General features: G+C 41.4%; 1 protein-coding gene across 1 annotated transcript in view; it reads right to left on the reverse strand.

Moving 5' to 3' along the window:
* Positions 1-814: 814 nt before the first annotated feature.
* Positions 815-21,624, reverse strand: part of lamb2 (laminin, beta 2 (laminin S)) — a 56,950-nt gene continuing 36,140 nt past the window's right edge. The window contains exons 14-35 of the mRNA XM_028582424.1: positions 20,827-20,962; positions 20,560-20,718; positions 19,461-19,588; positions 19,155-19,287; positions 18,835-19,027; positions 17,737-17,880; positions 17,059-17,290; positions 16,638-16,807; positions 10,792-11,016; positions 10,452-10,669; positions 10,238-10,334; positions 9,055-9,236; positions 8,758-8,948; positions 8,324-8,508; positions 7,846-8,087; positions 6,825-7,028; positions 5,757-5,901; positions 4,939-5,146; positions 4,682-4,823; positions 3,312-3,488; positions 3,035-3,194; positions 815-2,035 (exon numbers count right to left, since the gene is read on the reverse strand). Coding sequence (XP_028438225.1) covers positions 1,899-2,035; positions 3,035-3,194; positions 3,312-3,488; positions 4,682-4,823; positions 4,939-5,146; positions 5,757-5,901; positions 6,825-7,028; positions 7,846-8,087; positions 8,324-8,508; positions 8,758-8,948; positions 9,055-9,236; positions 10,238-10,334; positions 10,452-10,669; positions 10,792-11,016; positions 16,638-16,807; positions 17,059-17,290; positions 17,737-17,880; positions 18,835-19,027; positions 19,155-19,287; positions 19,461-19,588; positions 20,560-20,718; positions 20,827-20,962 — 3,808 coding nt within the window. The 3' untranslated portion in view covers positions 815-1,898. The remainder of the gene's footprint in view (positions 2,036-3,034; positions 3,195-3,311; positions 3,489-4,681; positions 4,824-4,938; positions 5,147-5,756; positions 5,902-6,824; positions 7,029-7,845; positions 8,088-8,323; positions 8,509-8,757; positions 8,949-9,054; positions 9,237-10,237; positions 10,335-10,451; positions 10,670-10,791; positions 11,017-16,637; positions 16,808-17,058; positions 17,291-17,736; positions 17,881-18,834; positions 19,028-19,154; positions 19,288-19,460; positions 19,589-20,559; positions 20,719-20,826; positions 20,963-21,624) is intronic.

Below are 21,624 nucleotides of genomic sequence, written 5' to 3' on the forward strand. Positions count from 1 at the left end.
ATCTTATTCCATATCATCATAGTACATTTAATACAAACATTCACAATATGTCCATCACAAGTTTGGCATTCATAAAAAGGAATCCTGCTGAGGACTAAAAGGATCAACATTTTTGGAATTACATTTATTTGCTTTCTCGCCAAGAGTTAGATAAGAAGATCAATACCACCCTTATCTGTCCATTAGATGACACAGTTAGCTTAGCTGGCCATAACATTTTTTCACCTATCAGCACCTCTAAAGTTCAACAATCCATAAAAAAAATATTTATCCTACATAGAGATGTTCCGTTACCGATAGGTATCGGCTCCAATACTGCCCAAAACACTGGTATTGGTATCGGGAAGTACTGGGATTTATGCACCGATCTGATACCACGTAATAAAGCCCTAAAGAAAATCTACGTTAAAGTAGTTTATTTATTTTCTTTTACCATTATAACCGACTGTCAAACTGGATAATAAAAGAAAGCTCTACAGCATTCATTGTTTGTATTTGTTCATGTGTCACAAAGAGTTTAACCTGAGCCAGACAGACAACAAAGATAGAAATCATGTCACATCCATACAGGGATAGTAGTATACAATTTTTAAAACATAATAAAATATATGACACACCGGTATCGGATCGGTACTCGGTATCGGCCAATACGCAAGTTCAGGTATCGGAAACCGGTATTGGGAAGCAAAAAATGGTATCAGGCCATCTCTAATCCTACAGTGTGTGTGGTATCAAACTTCTTATCTAACTCTTGGCAAGAAAGCAAATAAGCCTATTTCTCTAAGTGTCTAACTAGTCCTTTGAGTTTTTCTTGAGGGTGTTGCCAGAGAGAAGGCCATTTTGTTACCTAAATAACAGTGACCAAGTCAGAACATGACTCAGCTTGTCAGGCTCACCTAGACCATAATGTATTTGTTTCATCAGTTTTACGCAACAGTTGTTGAGGTATTTTTACTGGACCAAAGTTCACCCATACAGACTGATAATAGCTTCACTAAAGCTGCGCTGCTACACTGTAAGCTTACACTGCTCTCATTATAACATTGTTTCTGCGTATATTAGTATGCAGCCATCCTCCTACACCAGGCAGAGGTTTTTTTGGGGGTTGGTTAAAGCTATAGTGTGTAGTTTCTGCCGCCCCCATGAGGAAATCTAAGTAATGACAACTAAACTGTTGGCTCATCCACATGACACAAGCCTTCCATGAACGTCCGCACAGTTTTATCATTTTAACATTTTAGTGATCTTTACCAAAAATCTAGTTACATTTAAACAGATTGTCATTCTGATTGTATGTCCTCACACACACAAAAGTTTCATACTGAAAGAAGGCACTGTCCAGTGCAGTTTAAATTAAGTCATCTTGTGATGAGCACAGCTCAGAATATACTTCTAATAATAACACAGACTTCATAGAAAATGGAAAGAAACTGATATTCACCCGCTGATTATACAACAGTCACTCTAAGAAAAAAAAATTAAAACTACAGATTGTTTGCAATGCATAACTTTCACCCAAATCTGAATATTATTGACCTTTTTAAGATAGCATTTTAATGTTTAATGTTCAAAACACAAATGTTCTGATTATTTTAAAAATCAAAAACAAAATAATGTGCACAAATTAAAATTAAATATGTGATATCAGACAACCTTTTCACGTTTAGCTCAGAGTATGTTTATATATATATATCTAAATATGATAACAACCATTTTAAATTCTTACCTACACAGTTTGTACCCAAAATATGCAAATTCACCTGCAGAGCGATAAAATAACCATCCCAGCCATCTTTTCAATTGTTTCTTCAAAGTCTAATGTACGGTTATCTGGAGAAAATGCCAGAGTAATTCCATGATGCACCTGTTTTTTTATGACATATGACAGGAGTAGTGAGTTACTGGCATGTGTTGTAGATCTGGATTTGTTTGTTGATGTCATTGAGGATGGCTTTCATCTTGTCCTCCAAGCCGTCCAGCTGACGAGCTTTCCCCTCCAACCTCCTCTGGTTCTCCTCATAGTTTTTCTCCAGCTCTGTTGGAAGCAGGAATGTCAGGAATGGTTACACAGCCAGGCATTAACAGCATTTGGCGCTAAGTCATTCTTAAGTCATTCTACTTAATCTGGGTGCTGACTTTGATACAGTTGATTATCAAATTCTTTTAAATGACAGAGGGAACACTTTGGTTGTCTGTAACTGTTTAAGTGGCCTTCTATCTCTTTTGTCATTTCTTAAAACACTGTAAAGTAACTTGTGGGGTTCCTCAAGGATCAAGTTTAGAGTCTCTGCTTTTTCATCTATATATGAAACCCCTTGATGGTGTCATCTGGACGCACAATATCTCTTTTCATAGCTATGCTGATGACACACATGTTTTATATTATATATATATAATATATATTAGTGGCTGGATGTCAAAAAACTCTTCACAGCTCAACCAGGACAAAACTTAAATATTATGTATATGTTCTAAGGCTGAGAGAGAGAAAAGGGCTAAATACATTTTCTAGGGCTTACGCCAAGCCAAATGCAAAACCAGTTGTCATGTTTGACTCAGAATTTTACTTTAAAGCACACTTTGACGAGTAAGCTCATTCACTTACTTTTGTTTTCTCTGGAAATTTCTTGCCAAGAATGAAATGAGAAGATCAATACCACACTGTACAGTGAGTGATATTGATCTTCCCATCATAGACTCTCTGCAAGATGGCATATGAGTGTATTCTAAAAATGTCAAACTATTCCTTTAAGTATGTCACTTAATCAGTTTTTTTTATTTATTTTAAAGTTATTTATGTCATGTTTGTTTATTTTAACTTGCATCTAAATATTTTATGTGAATAGTAAACAAATAGTAATATATAATTTTCATAAATGAGTAAAATATTCTTTGAACTCTGTATGTTTCAACAATTGTGTCTTTCAAATTATAAACCCATAATTGTCTTGCTCCAAACAAATGCAAACAAATAAACCCAGTCTATCTGTTCATCTACATACACACAGGCACACACACAGATATGAATAAGCACCTGCTAGCCTCCGGAGCTTGTTCTGGGCATCTTTCAGTAGTTCCTTTGCTTCGTCTCTGAGGCTCTCGGCCTTTTTCTTGGCATCCTGCACAGCCTTGGCCTTTGTGTCAACCCGCTGCTGCACTTCATGGTATTTATCTGTCAGCTGGCCGTCTAGAATCTGAGCATCAAGACAGGAGAGAGGTTTTCCTTTAACAGCCGTGTATGCTGTGTTTATGAGGAAATATGTGCACACACACACACACACACACACACACACACACACACACACACACACCTGCTTGGCTTCATTTGCCTTGTCTCGTGCCATGGTGGCTGTCTCTTCGGCTCGGGCGGCTGCCATGCTGTTGTTGGCACGTTTGGTCTTCAGGGCATTAATCTCCTGTCCCAGTGTGCCCAGGCGTTCCATGGCATCATTCAGGTTCTTCTCACTGTTGGATGTCTCCGACTCAATCTGCCGAGAGAATGTAAAGTGAATTCTGATTCCTCTGAAATAATATCAGTACAAGGTTTGCTTGTGTTGGATGAAGCATTATGTGCCAGTATGCTGGTATAATCTGTACATTTGTTCTGAATGCACATTGAACTTCATTTTAGAAAAATCATTGATTTTCTCGCACTAGCCTGTCTACACATGGTTATCATTGTTACAAAGTAATGCTGTACACATTTGAGCCATTAAACTTGTGCCAAAAACCTTTAACATGGCATTGAGCCATCTATGCATTTTTTTTATCAAGCTTTAAATTATGGCAGACCTGTATTTTAACCTGCATTACCAGATTCTTTAGCCACTTGAGGGAAGTGTAAAAAGCTATATTAGCAAACAATGACTTATTTGCACATCAAGCAGATATGGAGTAATTCTTATTGGAGGGTTGTGTTTCTGGCCACTTAATGTAAATGCAATATTCACTAACTTTAAGCTCTGTTTTACTGTACTCCACTGTTCCACCTTTAATTGATAGAACAGCTAGGTGAGAGAGAGGGGGAAGACATGCAGGAAATCATCTCAGGCCGGACTCGAACCCGGAACCTCTGCGTCGAGGCATAACCCTCAAAATATATGTGCGCCTGCTCTACCCACTCAACCAACCTGGCCACGATCCACTGTTAATATAAAAAAAATAGCTAATAGATAATAGCTTTAAAGTCACATTTGCACAATAGATAATAACTAAATAGAGGAGTGCCTTGATAGCCAAATGGTTACAGTTCAAGCCAGCAACCTTTTTTTCATATCAGATCCTCTCTTATCCATTCCTGTCTGCCTCTTCTCTGTGAACTGTCCAATAAAGGCAAATTGCCAAAATAATAAACTTGAAAAAAAATAATATATAGAAAATAATAGATTAATCTACATGTAATACATGTAGTAAAGAGTTACCATGAAAATGACCACATAAAACAGTGATGTATTAATTATTTTGGACTGGTGAAATGTCTTGCAACAATGGTCCAACTTTAAATCTCAGGATTTGAGCACCTGGCTGATCACTGAGTGACTGGCATCAATAAACATCCCTTGCACAGTTATGGCTATTTTTACTATGGTGTAGTACAAATGTTTACTTATAGCCCATGAAACCACTATTACACACAGCTTGCAGCTTAATGTATTTCTGTTTTGTTTTTTTGGTTGGTTACCTGTGCCAGTCGGGCTTCAGTCTCCCCAATGTCAGCTTTGGCTCTCGCTATGGCCTTCTCTGCTGATGTCTGGGCAGTCTTCGCGTCCACCAGGGCCTGTTTCACTGTCTCTGCTGTGGTCTTCACCTCCTCAGCACTGTGCCTTAACAACGATGAGCGGTTTTGCGGAGGATGAATAAATATGGAATGCTCTTTGTTAGTAAAAAAGAAATCTATAACGATATTATGTGTCTAAAGTCTGACCCTATTCGGACTACCTTGCCCTCTTGGCGTCCAGCAGCAGTTGCTCGGCCTTGCGGACATCATCCTGTGTCTGCTGCAGGATTGCGTCCACATTTGAAAGGCTGCGAACCCGTTCCTTGATTTCATCAGCAAGATGTCTGATCTGAAGGGGTGAAGCAGGGATGGAGAGCTCCAACACGTGGTTCGCCACTGCCTCAATGCTGTCTGGGTCTGCGCCCTCCTCTGAGAGAGAGACACATGACAGGTGGCAGAGTTGACATAGGAGGGTTTCTTGGTTAACTTAACATAATGTACTCAAGGACATAGGTTTGGTTTCAACATTGGGGGACACACATTATAACGGCGGGGTCTGGGGATTCTCCCTCATATAATCTTGAGCGTTCAAACACTTTCTGCATTCTGGTAAATTTTTATGCATAAATGTATGGTATAAGGAAATTATTATTCTCCTGTATTGTTCAAAACTTTCTGCATATTCAAAACATCACACGTGTTTTGGGATGTTTTTTAGGAATCATGTACATCTCAATAACAAATCTTTTAAAGCAAGAAGCTCCAAAGTTTAAATCTACGAAAATCTATCTTTATTTTCACGTTCCTGTTGTGTTCTTTAACCCCCCCGATGTAGCAAAGTAGACACAGTTCATGTTTTCCGTACATGTTTTGAGCCCCCTGAACGGTGGTAGGTTTACCTCTTTTGGTGTGAATTGTCTTTCACATTTTTTGAGGGGATCTCTTCTAAATATTGGGAGGGGGGCATATCCCCTGCATCTGCCTATGCATGTACATATAAAACATATAATGAATAAACCCAGCAGACTGTCACACTCACGAGTGAGGAAGTCTCTGATCTGTTTGATGAGGTCTCTCAGGTCATTGTTGGAGCGCTCCACTTTGTTCTTGGTGGCGGTGGCTTTGTCCAGAGCTGCTTGGGCTTTACCCTTGGCCTCCTCTGCCTTGGTCTTGGCGTCTGCCACCTGAATGTAAGGCACAAATGCTTATAGAGGGCACAAAAGGCTAACAGACACAACTTATTCACCATAACTGTACTTACTTAACAGCATTTTTCAAGAATTGTTTATGTGATAAAGAATTTCGGTTTAGGTTTTTGAGTGTGCCCGCTTTCACTCCCCGCTTTCAGTGCACATACAGTCCCAGAATGCAGCTGCACTGCTTACTCAAAACACACATCTGAGCCTAATTAGCCTTCACTCCATTCTGAGAGGTTCAGTCTGTGGTGTACTGTGGAGGGATGCTGGCACAAAATGAAAGTAAACTAGAGACCATCTTGCGATGGGATCACACCAGCCACGGCGCCAAATCGGGCCAGTGGTGTAAAGTGGGGGCCCCTTCCGTACTTTCCACCCCCTTAATTCTGGCGCCCCCTTGCTCGGACTACACCCATTTTCAAACTTAGCCTTCATTTTGATCTCATCTACACACCTGTAAAGATTTGTGACTGTATCTTGCACAGTTGTAACACTATTGTGGTGACAAAATCAGTCTGCACACAGACAGACAAACATCTAAACACCTGGCAGAGTACTCAAAAGCGTCTCTATGGTTCGTTCCACTACAGTAGATGTCTCCAGGACAGAGACACACACACACGCACACGCGCACACACACACACACAAAGAACTGCAAGAAATTCCCCTTAATGTGAAGAAGGGAGGGAACATATAACACTTAGATTAAGCTGGAACATCTGCATTCCATTCTGATCTAATGACAAGAGGACAAAAAGCTTTTTCCGCTTCCTCTACTATGATTTTCTCCCTGTATGACTGATATTTTGTCCAAAGAGGCAGCTCTAGAAATATGTCGACACAAAAAACCAAACATACACATACACATACATACATACCAACAGTAAGTTCCTATACGTATGCCTTCATACCTTGGTAAAGAGTCCCTCCACCTCTCCTATAGCTTTGTTCAGCTCCTTCTCAGCGTGTTTGGCTCCCTCCAGGGCATTGTCAGCTGCTGCTACAGCGCCGTTACAGTTTAGGCCTCCACAGTGACGGTTCCCTTCATCATCACGGCAACCTGCACCCCCACAAGGACTTTCCTCACAGGGAGCATCACCCGGGTAGCCACACACCTGTTGGAACAGATGAACTTTTATTTGTGTGGAAATTATCAGGTGAATTGAGACACTTCACTCCTTTACTGTCCTACAAAACCAAAACACAATAAGTACACATTGGGTTAACATTGAGTAAAGACCAGAATGTAACTTTTGTTGTCTGTTTTATCTTATAAATAAATATTACCCCATAGAAATTTATAAAAATGTAAAAACAACTTGTAAAAAGGGAAAACTAAAGTTACTTGTTGTCTGTATTGGAAAAAATATCCATTTCGATAAACTTTCATTTGGTTTTTCCATACAATGAAATGAAGCAGTAGCTAAATTTAATCATGATGGGGGAAAAAAGAGCTAAACTCCTGCTAAAGCTAACATAACTAGCTCAGTCGAGTAGCAGTTACTGCCATCTCATCCTTTGCAGTAGAATTCATGTTATTTGTTGCGGTTAATAAGCTACCTTTGAATAATATTTTTAAATGTAATTTTGTAGATCACTTTATTGTGGATTTTAATATAAATAGTGGACAGATAAACAAACACAAAAGCGAAATAGAGACAATCCCTATGAACTATGGACAGTAAATGAGAAGAATAAAGCTTTTTATCTTAAACAAACGAGTGGACAAGCTGAAAGAAGGGTTTGGTGTTGATGCTGTGTTTTCCATTGAAGGCATAAAAAAGGAATTACAACCGATTCATTATGCAGTTAGCCAGCAGGCCTGAAAAAGCGGAAACCATTTTTTTCTCAATTTCACTGTTCCTGTAGTTACTTCTCTTAAACTGTATCAGCACTAACAACTTCTTCAAATAACGACGAATGTGATCAGACCTTCTCATTGATCTTCTTCAAGTCCAGGCTCTGTACTCTGGTGTTGAGGTCTCCAAGACCACGTTTGTTAGCAGCATTTTTACGGTTGAAGTCGTCCTTGTTGGCGGCGATGAGACGCTCGGTACGGCGGCGAGTGTCTGCAGATTGGCTGACTGTGCTGGGCCTGGTGGTTGTTGATTCATTGGCGCGCCGCTCTGCATCACAAGACCTGTTGTAGGAGCTACGGATGCTGTCGTACGCACCTAAAGGTAAACCGGATTTTAGATTGATCTAAATGGATTATTAGGTATTACAGATTCTTGACTAAGTGATGAAAAGAGGAAGAGGATTAGGAATTACGATGGTGCATGTGAGTGAACTTGAGAAAGAAAAACCTAGAGTGTGGACAGTTAAAAGAAAGCCCACAGCGGCAGAAAGTCAGAGGTAATAGAAGGAATGGTTGAATAATAAGGATCTGTCTTCCCTCTTTTTTTCTCACCTAGGAAGTTGGAGTTTTTGAGGATATCCAGTTGGCGGTGTAGCTGCTCCGAAGTGAGGTTTAGTTCTTTAGCCTCTCTCTCCAGAGCACTCAGCTCCTTGCTTGCCTCCGAGTTGCTTTCCTGGACGATGGTTAGGTCTCCTTCCAGACGGTTCAGGGTGTCAGTGGTCTCGCCGATCTGCGCTCTGCAGGGCAAGACAAGCAGTGGTTGGGGGATGTAAATTGTAATCCTGATATGATGTTGAATGTAATTTCAAATTGAATACTATTAGCAGGTTTAAGATATTTTTGTTCAATCGTTTTTTCAAAACAATTCCTAAATCAAATATCGTAATCTTGATACTGCTACCTTATGTGACAGATATAATGACTTCAGATGGATATTCTTTTTACTTGGGAAACTTCTAAAATTCAGTGGCGTGTAACAGCTGTACCTAAGTTCTTCAATAAGCTCCATTAGGGTAGCGACGGCTGCAGCAGTGGCATTGCGTGCGTTGACAATGCCCTGAGCTTGTGCCAGTTTCTCCTCCAGGTCCCTAAAGGCCTTCTCATAGGCCCCGGTAAGCCCCGTGGTCTGAATCTCGTGGGCACGCTCTGCCAGAGCCTTGGTACGCACTGCCAGGTCCTGGTAATAAGACAAAATTGTGATGAGATTATGGTTGACTCCATATTTCACATTAGGCGTCTGCTGACCGAAGATTAGACGTCCTCTTTTTTGCATGAAACTGCACCTGCACAATGCGATCCCAGTCCCCGAAGCACTGATGACAGGGTTTGCAGTCGGGGAACTGGCCAGCAAAGCCTCTGGCACACTGGTCACAGCGGACACCCGACACCCCCTGCTGGCAGACACAGTGGCCGGTCACCCGGTTACACTGAGAGGTCTCAATGCCGCGCCAGTCACAGTCACAAGCTGGAGCGGGAGAGAAGGAGGGAGTGTGCAGTGAATATGGATCAGAATCTAGTTTATAATGAGAACATCTCATTTGTTGACACTAATGTATCTATACTAACTGAAAATGTTATTTATTGATTATGAGGTGGTTATAAGGCCTCATACTGGTTAGCTGTGTTACTGCTCTGACATGATCTATCCTATTTGAACCATTCATTATTATAATAAAATGCATTTTGTAAGTTTTCTAGACTAGCCAAAATTCTACATTTATGTAGTTCACCATACATCTTGTATGCAATTATTCAAATTTAAAAAGGGGACATATCATTAAAAACTCACTTTTTCAGTGCGTGGGCAAATCTATTTGTTTATCTGGAGTGCCAATCAACCCACAAAATAAGGAAATAAGGTACCCCAGTCAGTTTTTTGTGGGCTGCCTAAATCAGAAAACACAGGATTCAACAAGCCATTCCGATTTGGCTCCCCTTTCCTATGTCACATGCAGGCTCATTAGAATATACTGCCCCCCCATCTGAGTATAAATATGAAATTAGTATAAAGAATGTAAACATGTTCTAGTAGAAATGCAGAGTTTTCAATGGCACCTGATGTTTTATAGGGGTAGATATCTAATATTCCCTCTAAACTTAGTCATCCAGTTATCATGTAATTATTAGGGCCCACACTGGACTTGGAGTGGAAGGTTTGCAATGGATTCTGATGTCTATCTGTTTCTGGTGCTTAGCTTTGATTTTTGTTTTGTTAGCTTTTGGTACCAAGGTCTCCACCTAATGCAAAATGTGTTATTAGGTGCACAGTTTCAGTGTTGGCCAACATGAGCTGTATGTACTTTTGCACTGTATTGTACTATCTACTGTGCAACCCATCTCTCTGCCTGAGCAGCTATAAAGCCTGAAAGCACTTCACTTCTGCATTGAATCCTTTGGTCTCTTGATCATGTTCATCACAACTAGACCTTTTCTGAAGAGCATGCATTATGTCCTTATGTTTCTAACCTCTGCACTGAGTCCTGGGGTCTCCCCAGTAGTTCTCCTGACAGTCTGTGCAGGTCTTCCCACCAAAGCCGTCACGACACTGACACTGCCCAGTAAACTGCACAAAAGAGTGGAGAAACAGAAGCACGACACATCAGTTCCTTTTGTTTCTGTCAGTGTGAATGAATGTGAAAGTACTTTACGCTTGTATTTTATCATGAAATGTCTACCCTACCTCGTTACATGAAGAGGTGACTGAGTTGTTAGGATCACAGCCGCAGGCTTCACAGCCTCTCCCGCTGGCCAGGTTCCAGTGGTTGGGGGCGCAGTGGTCACATGGCAGACCTATGACATTTGGTAGACACTGGCACTGCCCTGAGGCACGCTGGCACACACAGTCCTCACGCTCCATGCACTGGCTGCTGTCAGTGCCCAGGAAGTTACATGTGCACTCTGAAGGGTAAAATACCATGCATCATCATGATATTGTTTATGTTTTTTTGTTAAACAACATCAACATGGAAGCTAATGCCTTTTCTTTTTGCCGACATCTTTTTAATGAACATGTCACTCACTCCTGCAGTTACGTCGCGAAGCGTCCCCGAAATAGCCACTCTTGCAGATGCCACAGTTGGTGCCCTCAGTGTTGTAAAGGCATTTTCTGCACTCCCCGGTCTGCCTGTTGCAAGCATCCATGTCTGACATGTCTATGTTGTTGTTGCACTGGCACGGCTGGCAGCGCCCTCCGGGCTGAGAGGGGTTGCCATAATAACCTGGGGCACATTCCTCACATCGGGCTCCTGAATTGGGGGAAAAAAAGCAAAAAGGAAAGGGAACAAGAGTTACAATAAGAAAGGAGTGGAGGGAGGAGATTTTATTTGAACTGAAACATATTTTAATAAGAATGGGTGAAGTGCTCTACAGGATTTCCCAAGCTGTTTTTAGGGTGTATAAAACAACAGGAAGCAGGAAACTTGTGAATTTACAGCAGCACAATCAACAGGTCATCTTGGTTTAACAAATGAGGACCCTCCTCAACTTGCCTAGACTCTGCAAAGCATGAAAATTATTATATTAATACAGCACGTTACAAGTTTTGTTATGCATCATCACTCAATAGGGTTGGGTTATCCAGCTCTTATTAGTTAAGTGTAAGACTTTGTCATCACACCCTTCTTCAGGAGATTATGCAACATATCACTATACTGACTGATTACATAATAGACTAAAACATTAGTCAGCAGACTTTTATATTCTGTGCTTTGTTGTTTATATTTTTGCATGATGTCTCAGTCTGCTTGAAGAAACTCCACATAGACAGGTGAAACCACTACAGACACATCCTGGTTTGCACAATAGTGTCCCACACTGTGCTGTGTATTAATTGTTTGGCTGCATCAGTACCATAAATGTCATGAACTACAGTATATACTGTGCCGCACAGCCTCAACAATAATCCGGCTGGATTCTTTTGCCGGTGAATCATTACTTTAGTTAGGTTGTTTTCCCTCACTATTATATCTCATTTGTTGTCCCTTCAGGTCGGACTCAAAAGAAGAAATTCTTGGCATATTTGAGGCTAGCAGGAAAAAGAGCACAGAAGGAAATTAGAGAAAGAAGGAATGAGATGGTGGGGAGAGGAAAGAGTAGGGCAGAATAAAGGTTGAAGCACAGACGAGAGAAAAAGAGGAAAAAAATGAAAGAGAGAGGGGGCAAAGGGAAGTAGACGTAGTGTTGAGCAGAAGGAGGGAAAGTTGACAAATTGAATCAGCTACAGTGTATTTACAGAGTTGTTTAGGTCCACTACCTCTCTCTTCCTGTACTTTTGAAAGTCAGTACTCTGTCCTGCTTATTCTAACAGAAAGGCAGTGGACATCTGATGGTCAGTAGCCTTAAGTGTGCTCTGTTGTGCTTTATCAGAAAAGCCATGCTGGTTTAAAAAAAAAAAGTGACATCAGTGTATTCATCATGGCTGTATGGCTATAGTGAAGTATCAGTACAGCTCATTTTCCCTCGAAAATGACTGCTCAAACACATCCAAATATCTTTTCATTCACAGATAAAGGAACAGTTAAACCCAATTCAAAGACAAGAGACAGAAGCTTACCCAGACTCAGAATCAACCATCACATGTGTATAAACCCTTCCTCAAAACCTCTTCCTTTTATTTATTTTTAGTGGAACCCCCATTTTTAACCCAACCACTAAAAAAGAATGATTCTGGGCAGGGGTGTAGCAAAAAATTCTGGGCCCTGTAGAAAGGTATTCTCTATGGGCCCCTCCTTGCATCCACAGCTATTCAATCTAGCATATTTTTCTGGGTACTCAGTCCCATTTCCACCCCAGTCCAAAATCCCTGATTCTGTGTCCCTTTAGTGCCATATAAAACAAAAGCAATTGGAAAGGGGTGACTTTTTTCTTTGAGCCAGGTGTCACACATGGGCAGGAGTGCACTGTGGCACAGCACCGTTGATGGGAGGGGTGCTGAAGCCATGCATGGGTAGGAATGGTACAGTAAAGTGGAGGGTTGGTGGAAAATGAAGGAGGAGAAGGAGGAGGAGGAAGAGAAGGGGAAGACGGGGGACAACCATCATTACTCACGCTTAAAAATGGTCACCCCGGAGCGTTTAACAATCCCTGTGCCAGTAATACAGGGGAGGGAGGAAATGACACAGGTTACCAGATTCACCATGTCCCACTGAGAAACATCATTCTTACCAGTTAAATCCTTTACCTTGTCATATAAGGTAGAAGATAGACGTGTATTACTAACGTTTTTCAGAACTGCTCTGGAGGAGAATAACCTCAGTGGTTGAACATAGAGCTGTGGTAATAAAGATGGACTCTGTTAGACTCGCCTGATAATAGAGATGTATATTCATGGTCCCCAGTGAGTGATTTCTCAGGATTTTTGTGAGCCCCTGACCTTTCCTCTAACATTTCCTTTTGAACAACATTTTGTTACATGGAGAAAGTATCTTACTAAGAGTGTAAGGTTGCGTCCAAAATTGCATACACTGCACTACATACTCAATATGTATACTATCGTTCAACATGCTTTTGTGTAAATAAACATTGTGTGTATCTTTTGGACGCACTAAGCTGTAATTTTCAATTACAATTCTCACTTCCTGAAAGCCTCCTTGCCATTGGAGACGGGTAACCATGGTAACCCCTGCCGACTTCAGCTTAATTGCCAGATAACGCTTAAATTACTGAAAAAGGTAAGGAACTAGACCAACAATTGCAGGTGACAAAATCACAGATTTAAATATGTAGAAATGTAAATGAAAGTGTTATTGATGTTACAGAGCTACCTTGGTTGCTGTCCGTTTTGTCTGTTATGAGTTATGAATGTTGTCGTTACTAGCGCATTGCATTGTGGGACACTTATGCCGGCGTAGTGTCCAGTGTTTGCATTGTGTAAAATTTCACTGGAAATAGTATGCAATTCGCGTACTATTGGTTTCACGCTAAGATTTCGGACATACTAAAAAATCTCACATACTGTTTTAGCCTACTAAATAGCATGTTAGTATGAAATTGTGGACAGCAGCTCTGTGCAGCTGTATTTAGAAAGAGCAGTGCTTTGAGCTGAATGCTAATGTCACCATGTTAACATGGATACAATGACAATGCTAACATGCTGATGTTTAGCAGATATAATGTTTACCATGTTCACTTTCTTTGTTTAGCATGTTAGCATGCTAGCATTTGCTATTTAGCACCAAACACAAAGTAAAGCTGAGGCTGATTGGAATGTCAGTTTGTGCTAGGGTTGGCAATGCCTGTCGATCGGTCCACCACAGAATGAATTTTAAAACCTTTGCTGGTCCCTGTACAAATTCATCTAGTGCCATTATCAGGTCCCGATTTGTGATGACCTAATACCTTGAAAACTAATGACATTCCCATCAGCCTCAGCTGTACTTTGCATTTAGTGTTAATTAGCTAATTAGCACTAAGCACTAACATGATACACTTTCATAAGATGGTGAACCTGCTAACATTATAACCACATAGTTTTCATTGTGAGCTGCTAGCATGGCTGTAGACTCTTTGAGGTTCATCTCAATCACTGAGATTAGTTACACTGTAACATCAGCTCCAGTTTACTACAAACAAGACTATGGACCTTTTACACAGCAGACATTTGTGACTTGTCATAGTAGGAAAAGCACAGCTGAAATTGACAACCTTAACGATGGCTCAATTCCATCAAGTGTCCCAGTAAGCTATTTCAGTGAGTCAGCACAATACCAGGACCTCTTGTCAGTACCCGATCCGTTCCACCTGCACAATCCGTTCTGCGCATGCGCAAGATGTTCACGCATGCGCAGATGATAATACCGTTTTACAACCTGCCCGATCTGTTCCACGCTAGCCTCCACCCAAGCTAACGTTAGTTTAGCTAACAGCTAATTCGGCTAACCGCTAGCCGACAAATAACGCATGCGCAGAACGGATTGTGACAGTCTAAAATAACGTTAAAGTGATGGTTTGGAGTAATTTACCCTATGGTCCATGAGCTCGAGCCAAACACCCCCCCAGAAGCTTTTTTCACCTGGGTCTAACATTGGGCGAGTAAGCGTAGAGTAGCGTTAGACGCTGAATAGCTTAGCGCAGAGGCTAATGGACCCACGTTTGTATCTCTTACATGACCCCACTAATAATGCCCGAAATGATACCAAAGGTCTACACTAGTATATATAGGTTATGCACTCATAAAACGATGGATTGGAAAGTTTGTAAGTACACCAGAAGTTTATGTAAATAACACTTGCCTGCTGGCTTCTGCTCTCTGCTGTTGTTGTTGCTGCTGTAAGACAAGTGCTTAGGGACGTCTACAAATTACAACACCGAAAAGAGATGCAACAAAAATATTTTTTAATTTAACTTATTTTTTAAAGTAAGTGCTGTAATATAACTAGCAGGAGACAAGTAATAATTGAGGTAAGTTTGGAGACATTACCTTATTTAATCATTAAATTAATAAATATTTTTGTTGTATCTCTTTTCAGTGTAGTAATTTGTAGACAGCCCTAAGCACTCGTCTAACTGCAGGTAGCAGCAGCAGCAGCAGCAGAGAGCAGAAGAGAGCAGGCAAGTGTTCATAAACTTCTGGTGTACCTACAAACTTTCCAATCCATCTTTTTATGAGTGCATAACCTATTTGTACTAGTGTAGAAGTTTGGTATCATTTCGGGCATTATTAGTGGAGTCATTTACGAGATACAAACGTGGGTCCATTAGCCCCTGCGCTAAGCTATTCAGCTGCTAATGCTACTCTACGCTAACTCGCCCAATGTTAGACCCAGATGAAAAAAGCTTCTGGGGGGGTGTTTGGCTCGAAGTAATGGTGCAAAGGACCCTAGGGTAAATTACTCCGAACTATCACTTTAAGTCAAACATAATGAGAAAAGCAGGCTACAGCAAAATTAAGACTTTACAGTAACAATAAAGACAAGTATTGAGTGATTGTATTTTAAATGAGCACAAGTAAAGTAGAACTGACGTAACAGCTGTTATGTTAAGGTTTGTTTTGAAGTTTTATTTTGAGGGTCTTTTAAAAGTTTGCATACTGTCTCAGCTAGCGGTTAGCCGAATTAGCTGTTAGCTAAACTTAGCTTAACTGTGGAGGCTGACGGACGGCAGACCTCTACAATCAGCTAGCGGTTAGCCAAATGAACTGTTAGCTAAAGTAACGTTAGCTTCCCAGTGGAGGCTAATGGCAGACCGCTATAATCACCTAGCGGTCCGCCCGAATTAGCTATTAGCTATTAGCTAAACTAACATTAGCTTCCTGGCGGAGGCTAGTGTGGGAACAGATCGGGTAGTGTCTTAAATCATCGTACCACGCGAACATCTTGCGCATGCGCAGAACGGATTGTGCAGTTGGAACGGATCGGGTACTGACACCTCTCCTAAGTGGAATGCAGCCATCATTAATGGGTTTGAATACACCTGTGCTTTTCCTACTATGACATGTCAACATGTCTGCCGTGAAAAAGGTCTATTAATGCACTACAACTAGGTGAAATATCACTATCTCTCTTTTTTAATATAAAAGGTTGTGATTCAGAGTTATCCACTGAGGTGCCCTTTGGCTTGATAAAACACACCACAGACACAATTGCACTTCATATATTTGACTTAGATGAGGTTTTGTTTTAAAACTCAAACACTGACACAAAGTGCATCATGAAGAGCAGTATAATGATGCAGTGCTGTAATGTTCAGGTATTCACAACGTCCTTCCTTCTATAGAAAATTAATCATCCACACAAACATCTGGAAGATGATTTCATTAGTGTCGCTAGCTGAGGAATGAAGAGGAGAAACGGAACAGAAAGCAAGGACTGATGGAACAGGAAGGACCGAAGAAGAGATGCACAGCAAGGGTACAAGAGTCTAGGTTTACCTGTGTAACCCTGGTTACAGTTGCAGACAATTTGTCTGTTACGGTTGTCCTGGTAACAAGATGCAGCAAAGTGGCGTCCACTGTTGGGGCCGTCGGGACAGGGGCATGGGCGACACTGACCACTGGATGCTTTGCCCAAAACTGGGTTACCATAGTAACCATTGGCACACCTACAAAAATGACAAAGTAGTTGAAATAAAAATGGTAAAATAAAATCCTGTGAACTCTAAAGTAGAAGTATGCATACTGTATACGCAAGTTCAGTTATCATATTCATACTTGTTTTATTATATGATCAGAGGAAGATGAAAACAACTGAATTTTTTTAAATCCCTTTCTTTATCCCCACATTCCAATATATTTCATGTTTAAACTGGACCTGATCTCATGCAGCTGGGTCATCTTCACAGAGAAACATCACCTGTCACACTTGTCTCCTCCAGTGCTGTCCCTGCAGTTGATGCAGGCTCCGGTCCTTTGGTCGCACGCGTCGGCGTGTCCGTTACACTGGCAGGGCCGGCAGCTGGGAAAGCCCCAGTGACCCGCCTGGCATCCGTCGCAGCGCTGACCAAACGCTCCGGGGCGGCACTGGCACTGACCGGTGAACTTGTCACAAAGTCGAGTCACAGAGCCTTCCAAGCTGCAACTGCAGGCTGCACAGAGGGAGGAAAAGGATAATGGAAGCCATATTGGAAGGAGGATGATTGCAGGAAGTGAAGTGGAGGGGAGATGGAATCAATTAAAGAGTAACTAAAAAGAGGGATGGGGAATAAATAATTTAAGAGGCTTTGGATTTGCAATTGTTCACGGAGAGACAGTAGAGGGCGCTAGCAGCATAGCCTATAACTAATCAAAGGCTCTGCAAGTGTGTCTAAACTCATCTTACACCGCAGACCTTTGTCACTCCAACTTGTTAATAGAATAAAAGAACAAAAAGCTGCTTCATTAGCTGTTACTGTGTCTGCTCTACCTACTAATCTCTTCCAGGTAAAGTTTAAACATTAGTTGGCAAAATCCAACCAGTAAAATATTAAAACGCCATATCCTCTATAAACTGGTTTGGATTTCAAAGAAATTTGAAAGGTCCCGTGTTTCTCACCTATGCAGCCTGAGGGTCCAAAGCCGTAAGTTCCAGGAGAACACTGGTCACAGCGTCGACCAATCACATTGGGCCTACAGTGACATTGGCCCCCACGGACATCACACATGGCGCTGATGGAACCCTGAGGATCGCAATTACAAGCTGGAGGCGGACAGAGAAGAACAGACATGAAGTCACTGAACCCTGACATATGTAAACATCCAGCCCATTGAATTCTGGGAACAAAAGGGACAAACAAAGGCTGATGAATGACGGTCAGGCTAATGTGATTAATCATTAGTTTTACAGGTCACCCAACTGTGTTAAGCTGAACATTTCTTCACTTATTGTGGAAGGAAATAGAAAGTATAAGGATACAGCAGCAATGTTTAAAAAGACAATGTATAGCTCTGTCTACCAACTCCTGAGGGAAATATCTTTCTTTTCAGCTGCTAAATGCTCCACTATGTTCACCAGCTAGCCAGTCTCTATCTGTGTCTGTCTGCTGTTTGGTACTGAGCAGGTAGTGTACAGTGGGTTTTTCAAGCCTTTCAATGAAAACAGCTCCAGCGAGAGTAAAACAAAACAGTAAAGTTGCATGCCAGAGAGCTAAACAATGAGCTATAAAGCGCCATAAAGCTGAGAGGAACTGCAGATTTAGCTAATCATTCTCTGTATTTCACTATGAGTGACCCCTTTAACATTGTTACATTGTTTTCACAGTGCCATTTGAGTTATTTGATACATTGTTAAAATAAAAAATATAAATTATAGCTGCTTTAAGATATACTGCCTTTGAGCACCATTATAATGCTAAAAACATATCTAAATCTTGCAATACCCTGCTGAACCTCATGCAGAGGAGAAAAGCATAAAGGAAATAGTCAAGTAAACAATACGTTCTCAAAAGAATCTCAATAAGCTTTACCAATAAATAAATTCCACAAGTTAAAAATGTAATTAATAATGTTAACTTCACTGATCCTATAAGAATTATGCTATGTTTCTTTTCCTCCACAGAGGTCAGGGTAAAGGCCATGTAGCTCTGCAGCCTACTACATTGTAAACATCATGAACGTCATTCAAACAAGGCATAATAAGGCTTTTTTCACTCACACAGAGCCCCATCATTAATGATAGCTGACATGCTGGTGATTAGCTTGGCACAGGTGTCACTCATCAGTGGGTGGGTTACACTCTTAGCCCCCTCGTGGCAGCGGTACCGCTCATAGGTCTGCTTCCTATTGTTAGAAGCAGGATCCCCTGCGTTGAACATCTCCATGGAGGAGTGGCGTGGCATCAAGGCAATCTGGAGCAAAGAACAGGGATTTAAGAAAAGGAGAGAGAGCGAGATGTTTGTGTGTGAAGTGAAAACGGCCATTGCTTCGTGATCTAGATGCGTATTTTAGAGGACTAAATAAAGAAATTCATCTCACAGAGTCCACAAGAAGGACAGCGTTGGCCGCTCCATTGAGGATGCTGTTGGCATCCTGATAGCGTCTGAACTCAAAGCGGAGGGTGTAAGTCACACCTCTCTCCAGACACACAGCCTGAGGAGGGACCATAAACCTGGAGCAAACACAGTCAGCACACAGTGGACATTTAGCGATTGTGTGTGTGTGTGTGTGTGTGTGTGTGTGTGTGTGTGTGTGTGTGTGTGTGTGTGTGTGTGAGTGTGAGTGTGTGTGTGTGTGTGTGTGTGTGTGTGTGTGTGTGTGTGTGTGCGTGTTTGAGCCACAGACCTGGCTCCAGCCGGCAGAGAGACAGTTAGTCTGTCATCATCTGGGATGGTGTTTCCACAGGGGCTGCTGGTGGGAATCGGGCCCGGACGGATCACTGTTATTTGTACATCCTCCCAGTCTCGGGGCATCTGGGTAGAATCAGTGTTATATGGTTAATATGCAGACAGACTCAGAAGCATACTCATCGTGAAATATGAGAAGAAGAGGAGGTCAGTTATAAAGTCACGGCTACCTGAATGATAGGTAATCAGTCACAAACGCTTTGGAAAATGCTTAACATGAAAAATATACATGATTTATAGCCAAAGGGCTGAAACATGCAAACCACTGTCATGTTCTTTTACGATAATAGTTAGTGGAGCTTTGTCTGTACAGGGAATGATCACATCATCACATATTTAAAGGAATAGTTTGAAATTTTGTGAACCGCTTTCTTGCCAAAACAACGATCAATACCAGTTTTTATGTATATCAAATAGGAAGACGTGGGTGGCGATGGCGCAGTGGATATGACGCATGCCTTTGGTGCGGTAGACCCGGGTTCAATTCCCGCTGCAATACATTAACCAATGTGTCCCGGAGCAAGACACTTAACCCCTAGTTGCTCCAGAGGCGTGTGACCTCTGACATATGTAGCAATTGTAAGTCGCTTTGGATAAAAGCGTCAGCTAAATGACATGTAATGTAAAGATGGAGCCAAGAGTCTGTTAGCTTAGCATAAAGACTAGAAACAGCAAGCCAGGATCTCTTCAAAAAAACTACATTTGCCAACCAGCACCTCTAAATTACTTATTTATACTTTATATTGTGTCTACGCACCCCATAAGTGTAAAAAGTTGAGGGTTTTACAAAGGATACTATGCAGGACTATTTCCTTGTGGGGCGTAGTGACTTTCTGGAGTCAGTCTTGTGACTGTGAGTTTGCGAGAAAAAAAAAATAGTCCAGCCAATAACAAGTAGAAGATTTGAGAGTGGTATCTATATTCCCATCTAAATCTCAGCAAGAGAGAGAGTAAGCATATTTCACAAAACGTTTGACTACTCCTTTAAACGCTTAACTTTGAGCTGAGCAGGAATGTTAATGTACAAACGCACAGACCTGTGACTCATAGCGGATGAGCAGGTCATATTCCATGGAGTAGGGGATGTTACTGATTAGGAACTCCAGAGTGCCACCCTCAGGTACCAGAGCGAACCCAACACCCGTCCATGTGGCGGGGCGACCCGGCTGGTGCTCCCTGGTCTCCAATGTACAACCCTGAGAATATACAAACGTAGACATATATTTTTAAATATATCTCCATACTGAAGCCACACAATTACACCAATACCAATGTGTGCTGATGAAGAATACGGGTGGGCTCACCTGCCCCATTTTGGCCAACTCAGCCTCATACAGGAAGTGATCCAGAGCCATGAAGAAATATCTAGACTCCACTTGCGTACACTGGCGTCCTGTCATATGACTGCGGCAGCGACACTGACCACTCTCCATGGAGCAGCTACAGAGAACACACAAATAGCTTTGTTATTTCACTGCTACAGTTGATATTATATGGCTTAGCTACCAATGTTGTGTGCCTAACCCTTAGTCAGTAATGTAAACAATTACTATTTTAATTTTCACAGTTAAGCTTCTTCTAAATATGACATTGGTAAATCATTACTACCTTATAACAAGACAACAACAAGTGTCTCAGGTCATGCTAGCTGCTTTGTGAGGCTATAGCTATAGCTAAAACTGGAAATTAGTTAGAATTTCTGCACTTCCGGTTACCTCGTCTCAAAGTCACGTTTTTTGGAATGGGTTTGTGGTTAGATGCCTGAATTAAGGTCCGTGGTTAACAAGTTTCGTTTTGATCTACAACATAAAATAGGTCCGTTAATACCCCACTCGTACATTTTGAAGATATTACCAGTCTTTAAAAAGGCATTTGCTAAAAAGTGGCTAAATGAGACTACAGACGTCTTCACTTCGAACAAGCAAAATCAGTTGGAAGCTAGTGGTGGTGGGCTAGTCGTGCGACCACAGTGGCGTTCGTTTATAGCCTAATGTCTGGCGACTGCATTTATGCTAAAAAAAAATCATAAAAGTGGTGTTCACTTGTGAAGAGTATCTTGCTAAACAACATGTATAAGTATCATACATTTTTGTTTTCCACAG

Source organism: Perca flavescens, chromosome 7 (genome assembly GCF_004354835.1).
Source record: "Perca flavescens isolate YP-PL-M2 chromosome 7, PFLA_1.0, whole genome shotgun sequence".
In the NCBI taxonomy this organism is placed as follows: Eukaryota; Metazoa; Chordata; class Actinopteri; order Perciformes; family Percidae; genus Perca; species Perca flavescens.